The following is a 24,791-nucleotide window of genomic DNA, read 5'->3' as shown; positions in this document are numbered from 1 at the left end:
CCTTTGAGTGAGTCATAGAGGAGAGGAGTAGACAGATGAGACTTTGTTCTGCTTCCTCCCATTGAGCATTACATGTACAGTGCTTTGATACAACTAGTTTTACAAGTATGGTAATCATGCTTTGCTTGTTAGAAAATCATATGAAATGAAAACCTATTAAAAATGCAGCAGTAAGTCAGCATCATATCCAAGAACAAAAATCTGCAAATGTTTTGTCTCCATCAGTTGTACATACTTAGATCTGAAAATGTGAAAATCATGTATGATTTTTTTATTCTCATCAGCCGTCATATTTACAGACCTCTAGCATGACCCAACCTAGTTTTTGCCTCTGTGAAGTCAGCTAGAATTGTGTGCACTCTGTCACAAAAGATAACTTTCTCCCTTGTTTAGTTTCATTGGGAATTTGTTTTTACTGCATGTTTGCAGGCATAAATCATTCTGACAAATAACCAGTTACACTGGTGCCTGTGTTTACTGAGTCTGCCACAAGATGCTGCTCAGTTTTATTTAAGCAACTGCTCCAACTTTATAGCACAACCCCATTACAGAGATAGTTATTCATCACAGTCTGAGAGGAATGCCCTCCTAAAGCTCACACAAGTCCAGCCGGTTCTCCTCTGTCAACATTCATTCTCAGAGGGCCAGCTTTGATTAGCATGATCAGAACGTATCATGAAAATGCTGCTGTCAATGTGAGCCGTTCCAATTCAAGGCCCTCATTAAAATCTAATATAAAAATGCACAAAATGCAAAAGAACTGAACAGAAAACTCTATTTTTGATCTCATGTAACTCATGAAATATTGCATTCTCACAGTGTACAGAATGAAAGCCTGATGACTATCAGAATACAAGCATGCAGGCTCTCATGTAAAGCACACAATTCCTCCACCCTAACCCGCCCAGTCCTGAGACAAACAGCCTTATTAGTTGGTCATTATCTGCCTCATTACATTTAAATACAGCCATTGGCTGGGCTTCTCTCAGAGTCTCATTACTGTGCCTCGCTGTTGTCTTGTGTCTGATCTGACGCTAATTAGCTAGCAGTGTGAGTGTTGTAAAGCACACTTGCTCCTGAGGTTGTGAAATGAGCTGACTGCTCCCTGGCGACAGTGCGGCGCTGTATTATATGTGTGATTAATCAGGCCTGGAGCCCTGGAGGGGCTGGGAGGGGAAGTGAGGGGGACACGAGGGCAGAGGCCAGAGTTGCAGTTGTCTGACAGAGGTGCTGTGCCAGCAGGCCTCATTCAGCGAAGCTGTGATGAACTCAGACAGGGGAGAGTGGAGGAGCGCCTCGTGGCCAGAGGGGCCCGGACACAGTCAAGACATTTAGCTTCACTCGTGACTTGTGTCACTTTCTCTCCACGGAGGTCCCTTCAATGCATCCCCTTCAGATAAGAGGACGTGCGAACAGGCAGTCTGTCAGTCCACACGCTTAAAAAAAGATCTGCCACAGAGGCATTTCTCCACAACAGTTTTTTCTCTCCATCTCTCGTGGCTGGAGAATTTTTTCAGGACATTGGATTCAGACTGTTTGTGGGTTTGTTTGGCAGTGGACAATATGGATGACTGAAAGGTGTTTGTTTTGGTGTTCTGACACCTTGACAATGTGTTTGTCGATCAGTTCATCAGATCACTGAAGCCTCTGGGTTGTCCCTCACACACCAGGATGAAGATCTGTTGAAGTGTGAGTCAGACGGGCCTGCTGGGCCCATTATCGTCCACTACTGACGGATACATTGAAGGGCTCGCTGGATAGATGCGGGTTTATTAAAAGCTCTGCCCACAGCGATGGCTGCTGTTATTTATGCATGTTTGTGTCCATTAGGCTCCTACCTCCACATTTCCTCACTCAGGGCATCTGTCCATCCATTTCCTCACATGAAGGGAGCCTTCCCTGCACTTTGTGCTGCACCGGCATTATTGTAATCTCCATCCTAAAAACACACTGCTTTACATGTAGCCTGGCATCTTTTTACATTAGTGCGGCTCTCTCATCTAAGATTTATGACTGATGGTTTCCCCATCCATCCCTCAATCTAATGGTATAAAAGAGACAATGTTTTAAACATTAAAATGAAAACCATTTACAACTGTGATCAAAAGAGAACACTTCGGCATTAAAGTTTAAAAGGCAAGGATAAGTACAGCCATGTGGATGGACAGATGAGGTGGAAAAGAGATAAAAAGTGAAGTACAGTGCACTCTTATGCACAGGAAAGAGGCATAAAGTGCTTTTGCGCTGCACTGCAAAACGCTGACCTGTAATTAATATGGTTGTTCCTCTGGGCAAGATGAGGATAGCTGCTTTTTGGGATGTAAACCCCTGAAGGATTCTTACCTGGTCAGGACCTCTACAAAGCATTTTTCTTGGAAAAAACACACTGTTCTATGTCATTGAAAGAATGTATAACAAACTCTTATATGGAGCACTATTTCTTGTAAGTATTACTAATAGTTCTGGAGTCTTGTGTTCTATCAATCTTCACGCATAACACAGAAACACTTCCAACAGCTTTACATGGTCATGAGAAAATGGAATTTCAAGTTCAATGTTTATTTTTATCTTTGATAGCTGAGTTGTTTTCTATCTTTTTCCTCAGACATCACATTGATGTTGCTCTAATATAAGACTTCCTGTAGGTTCACGTTTGTCTTGGCCTTTTTCTCACCTTGCAGGTTCTGGAGGGGAAGCGTCATGATGCCCCCTGCAGCAGCAGCCGCCACCAGGCTCTGGATGTTGGCTGTGGGGAGGGAGAGCACCAGGCCCTGCTGCCCGCCCAGGTGTCCGCCTGCGTTGAAGGGGATGAGGATGGGCTGGTTAATGCCCGGCGCCGCCCCGGACATCACGCCACCCACCGCGTTGGCCAGTTGCTGCGCCACCAGGAGAGACTACAGGAACGCACAAATGCACACAGAAAAACACACATGCAGAGCACCATTGTTATACACACACAGATGGGCAGTTTTTCTTTAGAATGTAATAAAAATACAATCATTTATTTAATACAAAGCACTTTTTGTGTGAACCTGTACATTTTAACATTTGTGTGAAATATGGTACTTTTTATAATAATAAAATATTTCAAATTCTCTACAATGACACATTTAAACATACTCCACCCTTATAGTGCCACCTTTACTGTAATCAAATCTCTAAACAGAGTACATATTTATTTTATGTAAAGTTGTGTAGTATAGCAATATTTTTGTTCTATTAAAAACCATTTTATACACCCCTAATGCAAAATAAAGTGTTACTATACAATCCAAACTTATGATTCACATAGCATGATGTGTTGGTTAAGACCAATTTTATGCTGTAGTCCAAAAGTAATAAACAGTATGACAAAATATGAAATTGATTTGAAAGTATATATATTCTACGTGATGTGTAGAGCAAAGAATTATGATCCAGTGGTAGGTATCACATGACACCAAACTATTTATATGTACACAATAATACCTTAATAAACCAATTTTGGTAGTTTTTAAACAACAGCTTGTTTAAAACTATTAACTGCAGACTTTTTCAGAATAATAACACATTATTCCTCTGTGGTGGGTAAATGATACTGCTAACTGAATTATCATTTTACACTGGTTGTGTGCGCTTCAAAATACAGAAGTAACACACAGAATAAGGGCATCATATTTAAGTGATGAATGCACACACTGTTTTCTATCCTGAAATGCTTAATTGAGAGAAGCAAAGCAGATGTCACCAACCAGACTGCATCACTAATCAATGTGTTTTGATGAATGAAGCTGTTTTGCAGCTGAGCGCCGTGCTCTGCTGTGTCACAGACTGACAGCCAAAACACACTGCTGTTGGTACTGACAGAAATCAAACTCCATCTTTGTGAAAGAGCTGAGAATTTCTCTTTCACAGAAATGCAGAGTGATTTATGTTTCATCCCACTGAACAAATCCCTGGTACCACGGAATAATGTGCTTGAAATACACAGCGCTTTTCAAAAAAAGTAGCAGTACTTTACTCTTTTGATGAGGGATATAACACATCACTCTCGTCTCTTCATGTATCCATTCATTCATATTAGTTAAAGTGGAATCGGCGCAGTCATACCCATAGAGGGAAAGATATGTTATCAGAAGTATCGCTCTGAGATATTTTGCACAGTAGAAGATCTCTTCAAATGTATTTTCCGAGGAACTGGGTTTGGAAATACACCTACACAGTTTTTCATCGAGAGTTTTGAGCCAGAAGTGGGAAGGTTTGAACCGTGGCTGAAATCTCCATGAACACACGGGAAATTATTTACTAGTTCTAATAAAACCTTCTTCAAATTATATCAGCATTTGACAATATCAGGCTGCTGCAGGAGATATGGGAGAGACTGGAGGTGCTGCAAAATCTAACAAAATAACCGTTTAAATATGGAACTGAACTGTTTGGATTAAAATCACAAAAGTACATTGTCAGCTTGTGTTGTGTCCACGGCAAAGCAGACCGCTTTAGATGTTGCTAGGTGAGCCTGGCAGCACTGTGTTGACTCGTCCACTGTGACTTAAGTTCACAAGCCTTTAACTCCAATTGTCAGCTATCTGCTTCTGTTTTGCATGGTGTGTCTGCAGCTTGCACAGGATGCAGAACGGGCTGACTGGTGCGAAGAGCCCACCCTACTCTGGAGCCCGGTGCTCGTAGGTGACAGGCATGTCGCTGTGATAACCCCGCATGGTGCACAGCGCCTGCACCCGCTCTGACACACATGTGATCACAGTTTAAGAGGTAGAAGGTCACGCAGGTTTAAAGCCGCAAAGCACAGAACGATCTCAGGCCGAAATATCTGCATTCACAGAAAAATGAACAACTGTTTGTGCTTCTAAGCTGGTGAAAGAACTTTTAAAAAAAGGCTTGGATAGGTGAATGTTGCTGGCAGGAGTATTCAAACGCAGCGTAAAGGATTCCTCTTTCTCAACATTTGCTTTGATACACAACAACAGTGCATAATAAATGACAATCTGACGCTTCTGAGAGCATTCAGAATGACATTTGCCATTAACTTTGAAAAATGAATTAATAATTCGAGAGCTCAAAGAATCCTCAAAGGACACTAACAAAGGCGACGCGTTTGCTAGCTGCAAGTGACATATGTTTAATCTCGCTTTTTTAACTAAATTTAATCTCAAATCGAAGCAGCACATAATCAAAGACGCTCTTTGAACATTTCATGTCTGAATCAAACAAAATGAGATTGCCAGGCTTGACAGCAAAGACAGCCTCACATAGAGAGGGGAATAACATTAAAAGACAATTCTGCAATTATCAGATGTAGCCCTGATTTATTTATCATTACAGGCAGCTTTGGAGAAGCAGGCAGCTGGGAGGCACACATGTAGCTGCCAAGAGGAAGCACTGTGGAGACTTTCTTTAAAGCATGCAAGAGCTCTCGGTGTTTAGGCTGTTTGTTGTGCCAGTTTAAGGCTGATTATGATCTTCATCTGAGGTGAGAACACTGCACACGCACACATCAAAAACTCAGATAAGAACAAATTCTTTGAGAACATAATTAGCTCGGCGCTGCAGCCACACAACAAGCGTTTGCTGTGAGAATCCCCAGCATCACTCATCTGGATTTGCAAGCAGTTCACCTTCTGCCTTTTTCGCCTGATACTCTCACTCCTCCTCTCCATAGGTGCTGCTGGAAAGCTGCCGTACAGTGCTTGGCAGACCTGACAGCTAAGTGTTGAGAAGTGGTCTCCCAGGGCCCACACAGACGCTCGGACTGGGTGTGTGTTGGGTTCTGGATGGGGAAGCAGCCCCACTCAGAACTGGATGTGGTACCCAGCCTCTCTGCCCATCAGGGGGAGAATAGGCCCTTCTATCTGCTTGGCAGCTCTGGCACTGAGAAATTGCCCATAATCACCCAGATAGCAGACTTTTGTCATCCTAACTGCGAGTGGGAAACAGAAGGAAGGTAGATTCATGTTGGGTAAACTACCATCGGATAATGGTTGTTCGAACAATATCCGGCTCTGGAGCGAGAATCTATCAAAACATATTGATCCTGGAACAAGAGAATTGGGTATGGCATGCGGAGCGCCTTTGTTTCTGAAAAGTGTTAGCTTCACAGAGACTGTACTGACAGCATTAATATATTAGATGGTGACTGTTGAGAGCCGCCTGCTGAGGCTCAGACTGTAACTGCTGCCTGCTCGAGATGCGCTTCCCTTTTGTGTTTGTTCCTTATTTATTAGCAAAACAGCAGCTTTGACCGGCGAGAATGTGCGTAATCAGAAAAGTGCTTTTAATTAAGCACATTTCTTATCTCCACTTGCAGCAGATTGACTCGTTCACTGGGGATTTCTCACCCTGCAAGCCTGCCCAACAAAACCGAGCGGCTCTCCTCCTCCTCTCGTCTTTCCTCTTTTGTCTATCCTGATGAGGATTGACTGTCACTGAGTAACACCGAGTGCAGGGGGAATGGCCTTATTAAAGAGGGTGGAGGAAACCTGATGCTCTGTGCGAGTTAGTGTGTGCGTGTGTGTGCTGAGCGGTGACATTGAGCAACACTAATGAGATAGATGTTCATTAAACATCGCCGAGCCACCAGGCCAATAAATCCAATCAGATAGGACAATGCCTGATTGAGCTATTAACAAGGCTGCAGGCTCGGGCTCTGTGCTCCCCTGCTTGTTTTGACAAGGCCTGTATTGTCAGCTCATTAGTGCCACAGCTCAATTACATTTGAAGATGATGTGTGATGACTAAACATTTTACGATTTATGCCGGAAAAGCTTCAGTCAGGGTGTTTATGTGTGCCGTGCACTAAAAGAACCTGAACGTGAGCACATTAAGAAGGTGACTTCCACGCAAACACTTTAATCTTACTTCTGTCATCACAAAAAACAAAATTTGAGTTCGCTCAAGCTTTAAAATGTACAAAACTTGGTCTGGTTTCTTTGAGCGTTTTGTGCATTCGGCACACGTTCCACAATGGGTGACCTGTGAGCCAGATGCAAGGTGATGTATTTAAAAAAAGAACAGCATGGCTAGTGGTCGCAGAGAAATAAAACAAATACGAGTCTGAAGTCAGACAGAAGAGATTAGAGACACAGTGGGCCGTTGGAGTAGTTCAAACCAACAAAAGGACATGATGAAGAATATGAGGGAACCAATGGAAACTCAACAAGAGGTTCTGTTTGTGGAGCAAAACACAGGCTGTGAAGAATGTGATAGGAAAAAAGTAGAGCCTTCAAATGAAAAAATATATTTATTGCATGTACAAAATGTGATTTAAAGGCCTTAAAATGTGCTTTCTCAATGAACTTGTAACTGTAAGAAAAGGGATGAACACACTGCTTTCTGTCAAAATGAGAAGTTCCAGTTGTTTCACATTTGTGATTTCTGATTTTCCTTTCTTCTCTGTGCTTATCTCAATGGTTTAAAGGGGGCATATGAAAAGAATAAAATACTCGTGAAGCCATATGTGGATACTGTAGGTACCGAGGAAGGTTTTTCAATATTTAATCACATCTGATTAAACCCCACTCATACAGTCATGAAGAGCTGATTAGCAATGCATATGAGTGTTAAACTATTAATAAATATCACCCAAACATGGTTTGTTGTATATTGCTGATCTAATTTAAATTGGGTGGTTTTGAGGAACACTTAAAATTTGAAGTGAAATGTTCAAGAAATCTAAATCTGCTGCCCATCAGGTGATCATTTCTGGGTCCTTTTTAGTTGCACGTGTGTTTGTTTTCTCTAAACACACCTGACTGTGTTACTTCTTGAAAAAAAAGCAAGGAGTCAACAATACAAAACATCATATTCATTTGTTTTTCATTAAAATGCTTATTTAACTGCTAGAGATACAAATATACACACAATGCAGTAAATGTCTTGTGTTCAGGTTGTCAGCAGTGCACAGTTTATGAGCTTTTCTTCATATCCTCCCACTCACCTGTGGACCCATCGGGTATCCTGGGTGAGACTGGCCCAGGTGACTCTGCTCAGAAGGACTGCTGCTGGCGTCAGACTGAACCGATCCGTCACGAGCTCCTGAAAGAGCAACAGGCAGAGATTCATGTAGAAAGGCAGGAGGAAAAAGAGAAAACAAAGATTCCACCTGAGATCAACACAGGCAGTATAAGTAGATAAACACACAACACGGACCACGCTGTGATATTACAACACGGAGAGTCGTACGGAGCAGAGGAGGGCAGCTGGGAAAGAGGGGGGGAATTTGTATTTAAGTGCTTTATCAATAACTGCTGTAGCACTGAATAAATTACCAACCAGCAGAGAGGCTCATTGATGGGGGATGATGCATACTGGCGGGTCCCCGATGGCCTAGATTACTGCTGAGAGATAGAGCTCCAGCACAAACGCTGGGGCCATATTATTCAGTCATTTACATCACTGAGTATCACTCATCTAAACCCACTCCCCCCCTCCGCTCTGAGCCTGCAGCTATGAGACACAATTAGACCTGTTTGCTATGAGGGCAGAGTGGAGCGGAGCAGACAGGGACATGATAATAAGCTTGCTGATGGCTGCGGGGAAAACAACGGACACCGATGATTGGTTATCATAGCAATCCCTATCTCGCAGAATCTCCCAGCAGTGCACCGACTGCTCTGAAGGGTCCGAAAGCCTGCTCTGACCCTCATCCTTTAACCTCGGTGACGTGGAGATCGCATGACGCCTCACGGTTGACACAAAGACTTGAGGAGTCTTTATCTTCTGAATCTGAAGGAATTCAATCTTACAGGATAAGACTGATATGGGTGTGAAAACAAGATGCCTAGGTTGATTTCCGGCACATTTTTTGATTTTGTAAACATTCACACTCTAAAAACAATACAAAACTAAATGGAGACCATCCCATTAAACGCAAACGGCAACCAGGGATTGATTTACATGTGAAGACCTGAAAGAATTTGAGGCAGTTTCGTGGTTCAGAGGATTGATGTCTTTTGAATAAGTTGATTAAGATGAGAGCGTAGTGCTGTAGAAACAAATTCTTGCAAAACTAAGTTCAGCTTTAAACAAGGTCCTTCATTGTCTTACACACACTCTGCCAAACAGTGGATAACTACTCAGAGGTTAATCTTCTGATCTGATTCTTGGCTTTCAGTATTACTAAGTGCCATGTTTCACAACATTAGCCTTAACCTGAGTGAACAAAGTGACCTGTGATTGACCTTCAGAACTATTTAAGCTTTTCATTTGGAGACATCTTTATTAACTGGAGGATTTTCTCGATTGTACGAAAATGTCATCAGTGTGACATTTTGTTCCTTGAGTTTGCAGCTTTGATTGAGTTTGAAATTTCAGGAATGTACGCATTTTTTTAAGGTCTCTTTCAGTTGATTCGGCTGATTAGCTGAAAAGTTCTTTAACCAGACTGAATCTTGCTATGAATGAGGTCATACACAACAACGTCTTTTGTCGCAGTTAAATCATTTTTGGCTATTTCATCTGAAGGATTTCTGTATTTCTGTACTTTGTTTTAACTGGTCGAGGTACCACTGGACAGACATGATGTTACATTATTCCACTGACCAATCAGGATTCAGCAATAGTTGACTCAAAGCCTGCATTCCAGATCACAGAATTTTTCTTTGTACTGTCAGTATGTACTGCAGCTGCCCTTACAAAGTGTGTACTGTTGCATGTAGTATGCATACAACTGGGACATACTACTTTATCATAACATTGCGCCTTAAGCTTTGACTGTCTTGCTCATATATCTGCCGCTGCTGTAATGTGAAATGAGCTGTCACCTGTCCACGCGATCTCAGCTGCTCGAGCTTGTTTGTATTTGCGTAAGACACGGTGACATATGTGACGTATCTTCGTCTGTGCACAGGATTGTGGGTCAGAATGGCCATAAAAGCATGCTGGCTTGCAGACTGCAACATGTTACTGGATGTACCAGAACATCCTGGGGTTTCTGTCACCTGACAGACTAAATCTTTTCCTGACATTGTATATAAAATGGTAGTATAAGCACTGGAACATACCAAGAGTGTGGTGATAGTTTAGTGGGATGTCTACTGATGTCGCTAATTAAATGTGAACAAACCAATGTGCAGCAGATTAGCTCAATTTTTTTGAACTGACTGTTGCTTATCAGGTCATTAATATATCACACTAAAGAGAAATATACATTTTTTAGAGGCTTTGTTATGCTATAGTGTAGGAAACAGACTGATTTGAACTGAAATCTAAAGTAAATATGGGTGTATTACATTTATTATTAAACTATTATGGAACTGGAAAACATGTGGTGAATGAACCTATTTTGTTCTGTTCTGACAGTACAGATGTGTGCAGGAAACCTCTGTTATTCATGGTAACTAAGTCAATTTACAGGCAACCCAAAAATTGACTTACTTATTTTGAAAGCACAGAGGTGACGACTGTATGAAAAGCTGATGTGCTATCTGTAATTCAGGGAAGGTGACCCTGTTTTGAATGCAAGATACAAAAAAAACCCTCACAAAAAGTTAACAGAACATCTCTTTAACTGCACTGTCTCATTTAACAGCTCTTCCCCCCTGAACAAAATGGATTTTGTGGATGAAATCAAGCAAACCATGTGGAAATGCATTTGAAGGCCACAAAACCTTGTTAAACAACACAATGTTGGCAGTGAATTAAAAAAAAAAAACGTAATCACATTTCCACTGTAAGATCGATTTTCTTAAATGGAATATCGCAGCTTTTAAATAAAGAATAACTCCCCGTTTCATTGTGTCTTTTTATTCATGGATGAAAAGGTCTTTTTCTTCTTTCTTTTTTGTTAAACATACAAGGCGTGCAGTGGTTTCTAGTCCTTTCATAAAAGCTTCATACAAAACGTACAATTCAATAGCGTTGCCAGCAAGATCTCATTGCCTGTCAAGTATATTTATGCAGTACATTTTAAACTCCCCTCCGCCAACTAAAATCATTTCATCTTTGCATAAAATCCAAATAATTGGTGAATGGCATGACCTAACAAATGAACCTCAAGCATTTGATGGTTGATGTGAAAGCCCAGGGGGGAGCCTGCTTTTCTAGCTGGTTTCTACCTCTGGCTGACTGGCCCTGCGTCTCGATAAAGGTCCACATCCTCTCGCTTATCAGCCTCGCAAACGCAGTGGCTATTTTGACAAGTGAGTCTCTTTTCACCAATTATTTCACCCATTACAGATCACGTTGTGCCCAGCCCCGCCCTGTGCACTCAGTGTCTGGAATCAAGATCAATCCGAGCACGCAGGAAATACTATGTGGCTGTATTATGAAGCTACGGATAAAATACAAGATCATCACGACCTGCTGTTTAATTACTAATTTATTTGGAAAAGCAGAGAGTGGATATTATGAGGCTATAAATTATTGTACTGGATTTCATTAGCGGTATTGTCTCTGTGCGGTTAATTCTCAGTTTGGATGTTATCAAATTGAAGCAATTTCTTTCCTTCAGACTTGAAACACTCTTATTTTCATTTACTGCCGTTCAAACTTTCCAGCCATCTCAAAGGCAATTCTCTAAATGCAGCTGCCACAGTGTGATAACAATAACAAACCCAGCAGTGCCACTGAGCAACTTCTATGCCAGTGTATTATCCAATTACCATCATAACAAAGTCAATTAGCTAAATAAGGATATTCAGCTAATAATGAAAGAACAAGACTTTATAAAATCATCAATAAGCTCCAGCCAGTACGGCTAATGACTGTAGTTAAGATATTGGCTGTGAATAATGTATTCTATCTGATAAAGAGTGTTTGAGACTTACTGAGTAACGATTCCTTGATGCCTTTCATTGCATCATTTCACAATAACTTAGAAAGCTTCATCTCTTTGTAAATATCTGTAACGTTAACATGTTTATCGCAGGGGAAGAAATCAATAATAAATAAATACACATGCACATCGTCCCCCGAAGGATTTGTGTAATTTCTTTAACTAAATTAAATAGCTGACAGGAGAAATATCCAGGGAGTCAATCTTCAATTCTGTTTTATTACTAGAATCTCGGTACACGTTTTGCTTTTCTTTTCGGTTTAAAAAAAATCTACTTATCCAATGTGAATGATTCTTAAATGGATTTCCAGATGGAGATTAATACTGCATACAGAGAGAAGGGGGGGGGGGGGGGGGGGGGGGGGGGGGAGAAAATATCTCGATCAAACCTTTGCTGAAAAGATAGTCCTTTGATGCTGTGATTATACACAGGTCACACAACGGATAAAATGGAATGAATGGATGTATTGACGTGAGTGGAGATGAAAGAAGACGCCAAACGGATGAAAGAACAGGCGACGCACATTCAGCATAGCTTTACATTTATCCAGGACATTCAGGCTATAGCTTTTTTGAATTTCTGGAGCAGTTTAATTGCTGTTATAACGGCACAAGTATCTTTACATCACAGCTGCATTCTTGACAACAAAAGCACCCTTTACTCCACTAATGTACAAAAAAACATGTATGGTTTCTGACCTTGACTGCTGACACAGAACAAGTCTGAAGAATTCCAAACTCCTACTGACGGTGACATGATGGGCTTTTTAGGAGAAATACTAATTATTATTTCTAGTACTGGTATTTATTATTGCAGGGTACAGGGTGCACTGTAATGTGACTTATGTCGTGGAAATGTTGCCAGTATCCACCACTATATAAATTCTCTTTCATTGATCACCAAAGTGGCCACTGGAGAGCGACTTTCAAAGCCACACAAGGCAGAAGGCCTCTGTGGGCTGAGTGTGTATCAGACTGTGTGTGTTGAGAGGAGGGGGGGGCAAAGAGCTATATTTATTTGACTTCGTTCGGCCTGTCTTAATGCAGGGTGCCGCAAGGACTGCACCACAAAACAATTAGCCTGGATTTCATAAAGCAATCAGCATGCCACCTTGTCTAATGCAACCGCTTCATACATTGACAGTCTGTATAAAATGGGTGTTATTGAAAGCTTTGTGTTCACGTTAGCTTTCGCCTCAGTGCATTTATGAATCAATTTTTGCCCATAAAAGAAGCTTTAACACTTAAGCTATTTTACTGGAAATGCATTATGTAAGTTGTCAAATGTACGAGAGAGGCCTGGTAACGATTCGGGCTATTCAGAATGAACAGCCAACCCCCCCATTTTTTATAATGGTCCTTTTGAAAATGTCTGGCTGAGTGCATGTGTTTGCTGTTAAGATGTTGTCAATCATTTTCCCACTGAAATCTAATCCACGGTAAACAATTTCACATTTAAAAAAAGACCGAAGATTATGAGTTAATTACAGCCCTGATTGCTTACTGAGAGGAATTATTGCAGCAGTGCAAAAAACAAAAAAACAACAAAAAAGCATGCATAATGATTTTCATCATCAAAAAGTGTTGCTGTTGACTCGGAGCGCTGATGTTGGACAGGGATCTGGGAGTTGCTGGAGCGCAAATGATGGGACCCGATAGACAACAAGCCACATCATACACGAGGTTTAATTCCCTCAATACACGACCAATTGTCCCAGATTGTCTGACCATTGATTTTGCTAATACCACTTGAAAAGTTGATGTGGCATCACACAGAGCTGAGGGACACAGACAGGCCATTTCATTTTAATTTTTCTATTTCAAGCAGTGCGGAATAAAGACCGAAAAGTAATGCTACACACAAAGCCGTGCAGAAGAGAGCAGCCTGTAATATGCAGCGCGGGCTTTATAGTGATTTACTTAACTCCTTGTAGAATGCAAGAGAGCCAAAATCACCAGTGATTTAGCTCAGTGTTTCATTACTCCCACCAAAGCCCTCAACAATAACACAGGGCATAATCTGCTGCCAATAACTCCAGGTGCTCTTAGTCAGATGGCTCCCTCTGGACCTGCAGGGAAGTAATACTCTGTTTAGAGGCCTGGGTGGAGAAGCTGCAAGGGATAGGTCAATAGTGTTTCTGGGGATAGAAAATCACCAGAGACTGACTTTTGAGTGTCTGTCTGTAACACTATTAGCCACATTATGGCTACCGCTGCTGCTAGGAGAGCTGTCATTTCCTTAATTAAGAGCGCAGCGCGGGGCAAGAGTGAGAAGAGGCCACGGCAATCTCTCCAGGCCCCCAACATTAAAGCCTGATTCCTCATCGCGCAAGGGCGTAGACCTTACAGGGGAGAAAAAATCCATCTCATTCATTATTCTGGCACAAAGTGGAATTATGGAGTTAGGGAATTACATAGGAGGTGGTGCCGTGGAGTGTGCAGAACAGAAAGGATTTTACACCTCAGCAGTTCTGCGACTATTTCTGAGGTGACTGTTAAGCCACAAGCAGAGGAGAGAAGACTCAGAGGGCAGAAGGAGAAGAAGAAGAAGAAGGACGGGCAAAGAGGAAATGGATGAGATGGAGTAATAGGTGTCTCCACGGCAGGTTTTGAATGTAAACAACGGAAAATAGTACACTTCAGTTTGTCGAAGAAAGCCCCCAGTTTCTGATGAATGAGGGGAAATCTGCATGCAAAGGACGCTTAAAGCAGTAAGGGTTCTGTGCTACAACACTTAAGCTCTCACTCGTGGCCACAGGTCTTCACCAAAAGGCTCTCTGACATGAGAGTGCTCTGCTCCAGCTCTTACCTGTCTCTCCCTTGATGCTGGAGTGGAGATGGAAGCAGCACAAGCACAAGAGGGACCAGAGGGAGGTAAATTGGTGAGAAGAGGCAATGCCCATTTCAAAGGTCAAGAAGGAGAGATGGTGTGATGGAGAGAGGAAAATGGAGAAGGGAAAAGGAGAAGGAGGAGGAGGAGGAGGAGAAGGGGAGAAGAAGGGGAGAAGAGGGCTTTTGTGTTGCATCCTCGCAAGGGACTTGGGACACTTTGCACATGAGCACATCTGTTATGGAGCGTCCTCCTCATTCCCAAAGCAATGTCAACCTGATTAGCTCAGGGTTGAAAGAGGCAAATAACAATCCAAATTATTCTTCATCCTTTTACAGCCATCAGCAAAGGCGGGACGCTGGGATGATGACTAGCTTTAGAAAGCTGTAAGCCTTTTAGGAGATGCCTGCTTCACTATTTCTCCTCCTCTTAAATTACTTAAATGATATTTGCTGTAAATAGGATTCTGCTGCCTGCAGCCTACAACCGTGTGATGAAAAAAGTCCTTCCTCTCACTCTATGTCACACACCTCCACTTTGTCCGTATATAAAGCCATAGCTTTGAATTCTGTCGTTCATGCTTTCCCATGTGAGGGTTTCCAGTTTTTCTCTGTTTAACATCATATGACGTGAAAAGAACTGTAGTTTGGATGACTGCTCAGACAAAACATGACATCTGAACCTTTATCTTTAGGAATCACTTTTTCTGATGTTCTACAGACCAATAAATCAAACCATTGACTGTTTCACTAAAAGATCATTGGCAGGCTAATCAATAACGAAAACCATTTTAGCTGCAATCCCACTGTACTTTATGAACAGAGATGGATTCAGATCTCATGCTCTAGACTTCATGATTTGTAAATAAAATAAAACTGCATTTGTTTTTTTTTATGAGTAACACATGTAGAGCTACAACTAACACTGAGCCAGTTACTCAAGCAGTCAGTTGAATGTCATTTGTTATGGAATAACTCAAAATATTCGTGGTGTTAGCATCTCAAATGTAGGTATTTGCTGATTTAAAGCACTGTAAAACATTTATCTTTTAGTTTAGGGCTGTTGGCAAAGCAATATGAAGATGACATCGTAGGGTCTGCTAGAGGTGCAGTTGAATTAAAAATAACTCAAAAAATAAATTGTATAATAAAAATGGGAACGAACACTACTTGTATTTGTACTAAAGAGCCTCAAACTTGTATCTTCAGATTGCAATCGGGTTTAAAAGAGCTACTTTTCAGTTTTTCTGTCCACCTTGTATTGTGTGTGGTCAGCTGCAGGACATTTAGAAGTAGCCGGTGGGGTGTGAGGGCAGTCCAGTCAGAGTGTGTGTGTTGGTGTGTGTGCGTGTGGGGGGCCAGACACCCACATGTCATGCCTGACACATCAGCCTCGGCCCCCCAGGCTATCCGGCACTAATGCTGCCTATGTCCCACTTTCTACCCCTTGCCCCTCAAAGCCTCCTCTCCTCCCCCCTCCTCACCCTTTCCTTCTGTCATAGAGGTATAATAACAATGGATCACAGCGGCGCTGCAGCACAGGCTCAATCACTATAGGATAACATCAGGTGATACAGGCTGCACAAGACTATATCTTTCCTCCACTGAACCTGAGCTAAACGGAGTTTATCTAGAAATGAGTTTATCTGGAAAAAGTACCGCATTCGTTGTTACTGTATTCCCCTGTTGTGGTGATATTTACAGAGCTGAGTGGGTACAGGTGGAAACAAGCAAATAATCATGTAGCTAAAAGACACCCCACCCCACCACTCCCAGCACATTATTCCGTAGGAGCAGACAAATAGTGGAAGGAGGGACGTCAGGAAATAGTATTGCTTTGAAGCCCATAACTCTATTCTGGAGAAAAGAAGCATCACAGTGTTATTCCACATCCTCAGATATAAAGGGAAAAAACATAATAACTTCTCGATAGCCTGGATCTCCACTGCCCTATACTAGCTCTCCCCCTTCGCCCGCCCACACCCCTGCCTCATCCACCATACACCCACTTCTCCTGCCTCAATCTTTGGTTTCAAAGGAAGCGAATCAGCCAGAAGGACAGAAGGTTATGCATTAGTACTGGTCATTGCTCAAAGAGTGAGCGTTATAAATAATAAAGGCTTGTGAAGGACACAAGGGCTGTGGGATGCATCTCTGGTTCACGCCACACAAGTCAAAGACAAGACTGTAATTTCTATTCCGAAAATGTGACCCTTGCAGCTTCAATTACATCTCAACAACACCAACCGTGTCCGTGCCAGGAGATGTGATGCCTCTTTGTTAGCTCTACATGAAAGGCTTATTGATATTGGTTATGGAGCGCGTACTAGACATGCACATTTTTTTGAAAATTATTCCACAACTTAAAGAAAGTGTGCAACTAAAATAGATGCATACAGAAATTCAATTTATTTCCTCCACTGATGCCCACCTATAGAAGTTGCCATGCACTTTTCTTTGGAATTCTTCATAGTCAAGGCAAAAATAATCTTAATTTCATACATGTAAACAATGGAGAGAATTACATTGTCAGTCACTTTTGAAGCTCTACGTGTTGCTCAAAGTCATTTCTGCATAAACAAGCATCGGTGAAACCTGATGACCTTTGCTGCTGTTTGTGAGGAAAAACAAGAAGTCTGCCTCGCGCTCATCCTCCCCTCCCTGTCCTCTTTGCCACGCGGTGATTGTGTTGCTGTAGCCATGGGCACTGCGGGCACATTAGCAAATGTATTACACCTGCTTTATAGGCATGCATTAAGCTTGTTTTCAAGTTTGCGCAGACAGCTGAAATCCCTATAATGAGATCCACCTCCTGGGGAGAGTCTTGTTCCCCCTCAGTCTCCTTTATCCACTCTTATTTACTCAGCGTGGCCCATTCAGCACTGGGTTTGCGCCACTTTATTACTTAACCTCACCACACAACATTACGAGGCTCTTTGCATCAGCAAGCAGCCTGTCCCACCATGCATCCTGCTCACTAAGCTGATTACACAAAAATAATAAGAACTCGAGCCTCAAGCAGTGTGTGTTTGTGCGTGTGTCTTTGTGTGATTAGATACGTGTATGAAAGGGAATTTTGCATGAGACACAGTAGTTTTGTCTTCTGCCCACAAACAATGACTAACAACAAGTATGTTAATATGAAAGAAACTAGTGTTGTTTAGTGATTTTGCAGGAAGAGGAAACGATACAAAAGAAAATGTTAGTTCAAAGATTTAATTAAAGGTTTTTTTGGCATTCTTTCATGAACAGCACACTCAAATATCTAACAAATAGGAGTAAGCACACTAACATTTGAGTTTCAGAATACCGAATATGCTCAATTATACGCTGAGTACCAGATAAAAACGCAGGTGGAATGAGAAATTTAAACACAACATCTTTAAACTGCTGACACTGCTACATACATAAAAGTTTTACAGATTTGTTTAAGGCCACATTTAAGTCGAAGCACCGCAACTTTTCTATGCAATGCACATATTAAATAGCCCAGATGACATTAATTTCACTAATCCAGTGTGCAATCGGATTTCAGACGAAACCTAATGAGCCAGAAAAAGACATAAAAGCAACATGCAGCATCGCAGCCGCCGCACCATCCGGAGTGGACTTTTTGTTCCGAATGACCTCCAATACCGGGAATCAATGAAGATTCATTTTGCTCTTTTTGGGGAGGGGGGGTCTCGAGGTGACCTTTGTGAAAATGTTCCACCATTTTGGCAGAATCCGTATAAGTGCAGACCATTTCATGTAGACAGTAAGTGTATGAAATGAGTGCTCCTGTCGTTCCAGCCTGGCTCTCTTTGACAGCATGATGATAGAAGCGTCACATCCTTGGGAGAGTAAATGCAAACTGACAAGAGATGAGCCTTTGGTTGCTGAATATAATACGGAATTGTGCTCTGAGTGTCTTATTATCTTGTCTGTTGATGTCTGAAAGGGGGAGATTTGCTTGAGAAGAGAAGACAGAAACTGTACGCATCCAACACCATCTCGTCCTTTGAAAAAAAAAATTGCTTGCCCTACTAACCACAGCTTTCCCACCTAATGTCCACTTCTACTTGGAATAAATACAAGGCAGCAGGATGTTTGTGGTGCCTCGTAGCCCCTGTTACCTGAAGTGGAAGACTATTTGCACAGGCAAGCTTTTAGGAGGAGAACGACCCTTTCACCACTGCAGTAAGCATGTGGTGGGTGTAGAAGGTGGACAATTTACTGTAGACAAACATGACCGCTACTGTCATTGTCTCCCACTGACTTCTCCTTCTCATACTGGCACAAACTCTTATAAACAGTATTAAGGCACCAACACTAAAGTCATGCATTAGCTCTGCGGGGAAGGAAACTTGTGCTATTCTCTCCAGATATAAAAACAAATATATGGCACATGCAATCGCAGCTCAATGCAGACACGCAGCGATGTCGATGTTCGGACATGTGACAGCAAAAATGGCTAAAAGTATTTGCGATCATGAGTGCAAAAGGTTCGTGTTGATATAAATTCCCAGAAAAAACACATTTGCAGCACATTTTCTCCATAAAAACCCAACTGACAAGAGATCTTGCGCAACTTTATCTATTTTCTGGGAGCCTGTAACGTTTTGCTGCTGGTTGTCCACAGCAAAAACTTACAGACTAACACGGAAACTGTTTTAATCCTATATCAAAAGATGCACTTTCAGGCAGATAATAAATACTATTCTAACTGCATTTAAAGGCTTTTTTTCTGTCTGCATGATACTCAAATTCTAGGGGAGTAAATTAGGTCTCAACCTGATTTGCATTTCCTTGAAACTATTAGTGTTCTGTGTTTTTTTTCTTTTTGTGAGTGTGATAAGCATGTTGGTTTGTGTGCGTCTGTCAGTCACAAAACTGGAGCATTCTATCGGGAAGATTTTTCAAAGTAAGAGGCATAAAACAGAACAAAGTGCTAATTTTTCTTTTTTTCTGAATATGAGGAATCAAAGTATACCTTCTTCCCTTGCTTCTTCCCCACAATCCCAGAAAAGGGCAAGAATGTAAATATTGTGGTTTCTGCACGGTGCTGAACCACATAAAGAAAACCACTGAATAATGTAAGGCGTAGTTTAAAGGCTTGTTTCAGGGTTGCTCTCATATCAGTGGCATTCAGGCTGATAATAGAATGGTGAATTGCAAACTTAATACAATACAATCTCTCTGCAGCCATGAGAGCTCACAGCAAACACAAAAACGAGCAAATGCAACTCAATTAACAACAATAACCAATCCAACAAAGGAAACAAATCTAAAGACAACAATTACTTTCCAAAATGTTTGTTTATATAAATTATTTATTCATTCATAGGGTTAAAATAGCTTCAACTGCACTGCTGATGTGTTACACTCACTTAGCTTTGAAGGAGCTTCATTTAACTCATGCAGATAATAGAATCCATCAACTGCAGTTAAAACAGAAAAATGCCCATCATGTTCACTGTAACTTCAACAAAATAAGAAACAAAACAATCTGTGCAACAAAGAGACAACTGTTCTAATTCGTCATAAGTACAAAAATTTGAGAGGCCAGTCACTACCAACACACCTTTTAGTTTGTAGGCTTTTAAAGACAGACAGAAAGATGCTGAGTCTCTCTTCTTCTTCCCCCCCACTCTGTCTCCTCCCTATCTCCCCCTGCAGAAGACACGACGGTGCCACGTCTCTTCGCCATTCCCTGACAGGTCATGTGGGCAGCCGAACCTGCTGCTGGCGCAGCCCAGGGCTCTGCCACCGGCCAGAGAGAAACCATCCCCCAAAATTCACGAGTTACACAAGAGCGGCTCCGACCAGCTCCAGTATGACGACAGACCATCAGCAAACACCAGGCAGAAAATGTACACGAAAATTTTTAATCGCATGCACCCAGAAATTACTGGAAGCACATTTATTATGCTAAAATTAATGGCTTTAAATATAAATAACTAGAAAAGCCATTAATGACATTTAAGTGGACGTGCATGAGAGAGAGAAAAGAGAAACATAAAGAAGAAAGTGAGAGGCAGGAGAGAAGAAAAACTGATCAGAAAGGAAGAAAGAGGGAGAGAGTTGATGCTTATTAAACCAAATTGCAACACTTTTGAGACAAATCCTGCAGTACGCAGTCCTTGTTTGGAAGACTAGCCTCAGGTTATTCTTGAAATGAGGATTTAAAAGACAGCTGAACTCTCACTGATTAGGTCTGAGAGTAATATTTGGCTTTCCCTCCTCCAAATTCTAAGTTTATTTTGGTCACAAATGTTTGGCAAGCTCAGTCCATAGTCACTTTACTATACTTTCTGTCACTTATCAGGCAACACACACACAGAATCAGACAGCGAGAAATGTATAGTCATATTCAATTAACAATTCTTATTAAATCCTAACAAATCAAAAAATGTACAGTTTACTGCATTAGAAATTCATAACCATCAAATAGCAATTATATACCAAAATCCCTGACTCACAAACACACATTCAGCAGGGAAACACACACAAATACACACAGTTTAACTTTCAGAAATGGCAAAACAGAACAGAACAAGCTGAGGAGGCACCACACAAATCTGTACAGAAATTCAGAACAAACATCTAAAGCCATTAGAGAAGGATTTTGTCACTTGTCGCCTTCCATCCACATCAAAAAATGAATAATATGATAGCAATATTAAAGCTTGAAAAAAAGGTTAAATGATAAGCAAATCAGCTTTTTAAATCCTTCAAATTTGTCCTAAACAACATTTTGAATTTAAAATCTACAACTGAAATTAAATAAAAAGAAACTCAGAAATGATGTGGTATGTGGAGATGGGTAAATTTGAAAAACAATAAGGATCAGAGCACATAACTTCCCTGAAATTAAATCTATAAATTCAAATTTAATTCATGCTTAATTCATACATTGCATTCAAGCTCTCTGTTCCACAATAAATGTCTTAAACCCACAGCTACTGGACAGTGCTGTTTGATGTAAATACAGATATTCACTTTGTTGTCTCTATAATGAAAGCATCTGAAGAAGAAAAAAGTTTAGAGCTAGATTCACTTTTTAATTACAAATTATAATTAGGAAATTTGCTAAAAGATTTTTGTGTCATTATGCTTATTGATTCATAACGAGCCCCAGTGATTGAATTTGTCCACATGACTGAAACAACTAATAATAAAAGAAACACACGTATCTAGACACAGCCAAAATAACGTCAACACTTCATTAATGAGATAACTGCAAAAATAATGGGCATGCTGATACAGAAATTGTCTAATTTAGTCCATAATTTGCAACTCAAAGAGCAAAAAATAAAGAGAAAAGAAACATCAGCACGACTCCAGAAGGAATATTATCATATCTGATGTTCTGAAGATTAAAACATTTTCTACAACAAGTAGGTTTTAATTTCATTCAGCACTAATTTATGACTTAATAGCATAATGTTCGATTAATTTAATTGATATTTAAATGACAATCAGAGCATTTCATCCATTTGAATTAAGGAAAACTGCATGATATTACTCAACACTACGAGGGCTGTGACGATGGAGTTTAAGAAATATCCTCACAGGTAAAATTAGATTTTTTTACAGGTCAGTTAAACTTTTTATTAGATTTTATATAAAGAAGGCTTTGCAAAGCTGATGCCCCAAAATATGCAAAAGCAACAAAGTGGTCAAACTATTTTAAATATGTGGACGTATTTAGAACTGACTGTGCAATAAAAATGAAGTGCATTCCAGTTACCTGTAGTACTGTCAGCACACTTTAAACTGACACAGACTGCCTCCTGTGTGAATGAATGTGAAGACTTTCAAACTAAAATGTTACCGCTAACAGATCTAATCCTAAAAGTGGCACACACTGACTTGTTCGTGTCTGCACTGAGTTTGTTGCCTGACACCTGTCCCAGCACTGGAAGCCCTCTGCTTGCACCTCACCGCTGTCTAACCCAGACCTCAACCAGCAGCTTTGTGAAGGGAAAAGGCACAAGATGTGAGGTGTGATCGGACTTACCGTAAAGCTTGCTGGGAGTGCCCTCTCTGTCCGTGGCCTCGGAGGGCAGGAGCAGGGGCTCGTCGTTCAGATCGCTGTCTGGGGTGGCCGCTTTGTCGTCCGCCCGGAGTTCTGCCGCGCTCATGTCGCTGCGCAGGGAGAGCAGCGGCTTGCTCAGCTGCCCTGTAATCATCGGATCCTGGAGGGAGCTGGGAGCCCAGGTGGGAAACAGGGAGGAGGAAGGAAGAAAAAAAAGAGAAAATGCCCCTGGTTAGATGTGCTTCGGCGTCTCACCCTCACCGGCTCCTTCTCTATGTCTCCACTCACTCTCTCTCTACCCGGCTTCTCCTTTCTATCGCTCACTCATCACTCTCCCTCTCTCTCTCCTGCTCCCTCCCTCTCCGAGCTCTCTCTTTTATCTGAGGCTGGTGCTACCCCGCTGATACTGCCGGCTGCTGCCTGGTGAAGAACTGTTACGGATCGCGTGGCTTTACCATTATACCCTGCAGCCCTAAAACGGTGATACATCCATCTCCAAGGGCTCATTACTACCTGACATGTGCCTCATCTTCAGCAAACACTAAGCTGACAGCAGTCTACAAAGAGGTCCATCGGCTGTGCGCTGATAAATAAATGAAATAAATCTAATTCTACATCTGAGAGAAAGATATGAGGGGAAAATACACACCACTGATTATGTCAATTTTCCCATAGCTGGGGACACAAAATGAGATCAAAGGTGACATATTGCAGCACAGTGTGAGACGACGTGAACTTAAGGCCTGATTTAAACAAAAGATGAAGTCGCCGACGTTCCCAAATTTTTAGCCCAATTATTTGCATTTTTTTTGTCAGCACTTAGAAACAAGCAGGGAGAGCATCTACACGACAAGATTAAGAGAATAATCCTGGAATAAAGTCAATTCAGAGGAATAAACTGAAACATCGTGATGCAAAAACTAGAACATTTTTTCCCCAACACTTGCGCACAATAATTCATTTCTTTTTCTCTTTATACTTTGAGAATAAGAAAACTTTTTTAAAGAACTGCTGGGGAAAAAAAAAAAAAAACTTCTCTTACCTAGACAAAGCTCCAGAAGAAATAGAGGGGGGAAAAAAAGTCTTCAGAAAGTCCAAATGTTGAAATCAATCAAACAGCAGCTACAACATGCCACAACAGCGCAGCTAGTTCATGCTTTCTGAACCACAAGCAGACTCCTCAACCTTGCTGTATCTGAATGGCCACCACAGGTTCAAGCCCGAGGTTGCTTCCTAAGACAAGCCCTGGAGATGTCACCTCCTCCTCCTTCCCTCTCTCTCCCTCTCTTGTTCATACACTCTCTCCCTCCCGCTCTCACTCCCCTCTGTCTCTTCCCCCTTGTGTCTTCTGACTGGAAAGCTCCTCAGACAGTGTTCACCCCACCTCAGGCTCTGAGGCGCAGATCAGCAGGACCACGGCCCTCTTTCTTATTTATGACTCGAGCCCAACCTAAATATGTCTGAGCAAAGGACAGGTAACCAGCTCTTAGAGGCACAGAAAGATTTAAAAAAAAAGGAGTCTTATCTGGCTTCTGCACCCATCATCATCAGCAGCCCCCCCCCACCTCAACGTCTATCGGGGTGGTCGATGAATTCCTACCCAGAGGGGCCTTTTTAATGTGCTCATCACGGGAATCTGCCCACTTTGATATGACACATGATAATCTATGAAAATGTTAATCAATAGAGTAGTTTAAGCTGTCGTTAAAAAGCGTGAGCCGACTGGTCAATACTCATATCCCTGGTAACAATGTCACTAGTCATCAGGGCTTCATTTGTGGAGCACTTAAATGTGGGACACTGCGCATCAATGCACCTTTCTGCCCGCCGAGGTAAACACATTTTCCCCTCTGTCTGAGCTTGGCCACACTCTGCATGCATTTGGGCCCACCCCCACCTCCCACCTCCCCTCCTTTGAGTTGCTTGATAGGTCCACTGGAGGGCAAAATTAATACCTAATTGAATCTTGCAGTCATCAAAATAATCAATAGTTTTTTATTATTTATTCTTCACAGTCTGTTGACTGTTTGAAAGCTCAGAGGGACAGCGGAGAGCGCAGGCAGCCCCTGAAAATTTCTACCGTTTCACAATGTAATTTTCACTGGGGCATGAGAGTTTGCAAGACCTATAAAAAATGAGAGCAGTGGTTTTTGTTATGGAGGTGGGGGGAAA

The 24,791-nt window shown here is 41.6% G+C and overlaps 1 protein-coding gene across 3 annotated transcripts in view; it reads right to left on the bottom strand.

The window, feature by feature from the left end:
• Window positions 1-23,984, bottom strand: part of pou6f2 (POU class 6 homeobox 2) — a 68,411-nt gene extending 44,427 nt beyond the window's left edge. Inside the window, exons 1-4 of one of the 3 annotated variants that reach the window (XM_051940574.1) lie at window positions 23,662-23,984; window positions 22,602-22,789; window positions 7,934-8,031; window positions 2,675-2,894 (exon numbers count right to left, since the gene is read on the bottom strand). In XM_051940574.1, coding sequence (XP_051796534.1) covers window positions 2,675-2,894; window positions 7,934-8,031; window positions 22,602-22,773 — 490 coding nt within the window. In that variant the 5' untranslated portion in view covers window positions 22,774-22,789; window positions 23,662-23,984. Of the gene's footprint in view, window positions 1-2,674; window positions 2,895-7,933; window positions 8,032-22,601; window positions 23,036-23,661 lie in introns of those variants that run through there. The other 2 variants (XM_051940575.1, XM_022196215.2) reach the window with 2 other exon arrangements.
• Between the last annotated feature and the right edge of the window lie 807 nt (window positions 23,985-24,791).

The sequence above is a fragment of the Acanthochromis polyacanthus genome, chromosome 20 (assembly GCF_021347895.1).
Source record: "Acanthochromis polyacanthus isolate Apoly-LR-REF ecotype Palm Island chromosome 20, KAUST_Apoly_ChrSc, whole genome shotgun sequence".
Classification (NCBI taxonomy): Eukaryota; Metazoa; Chordata; class Actinopteri; family Pomacentridae; genus Acanthochromis; species Acanthochromis polyacanthus.
The sequence above is the reverse complement of the archived record's forward strand: the minus strand, read 5'-3'. Positions and strand labels throughout refer to the sequence as shown.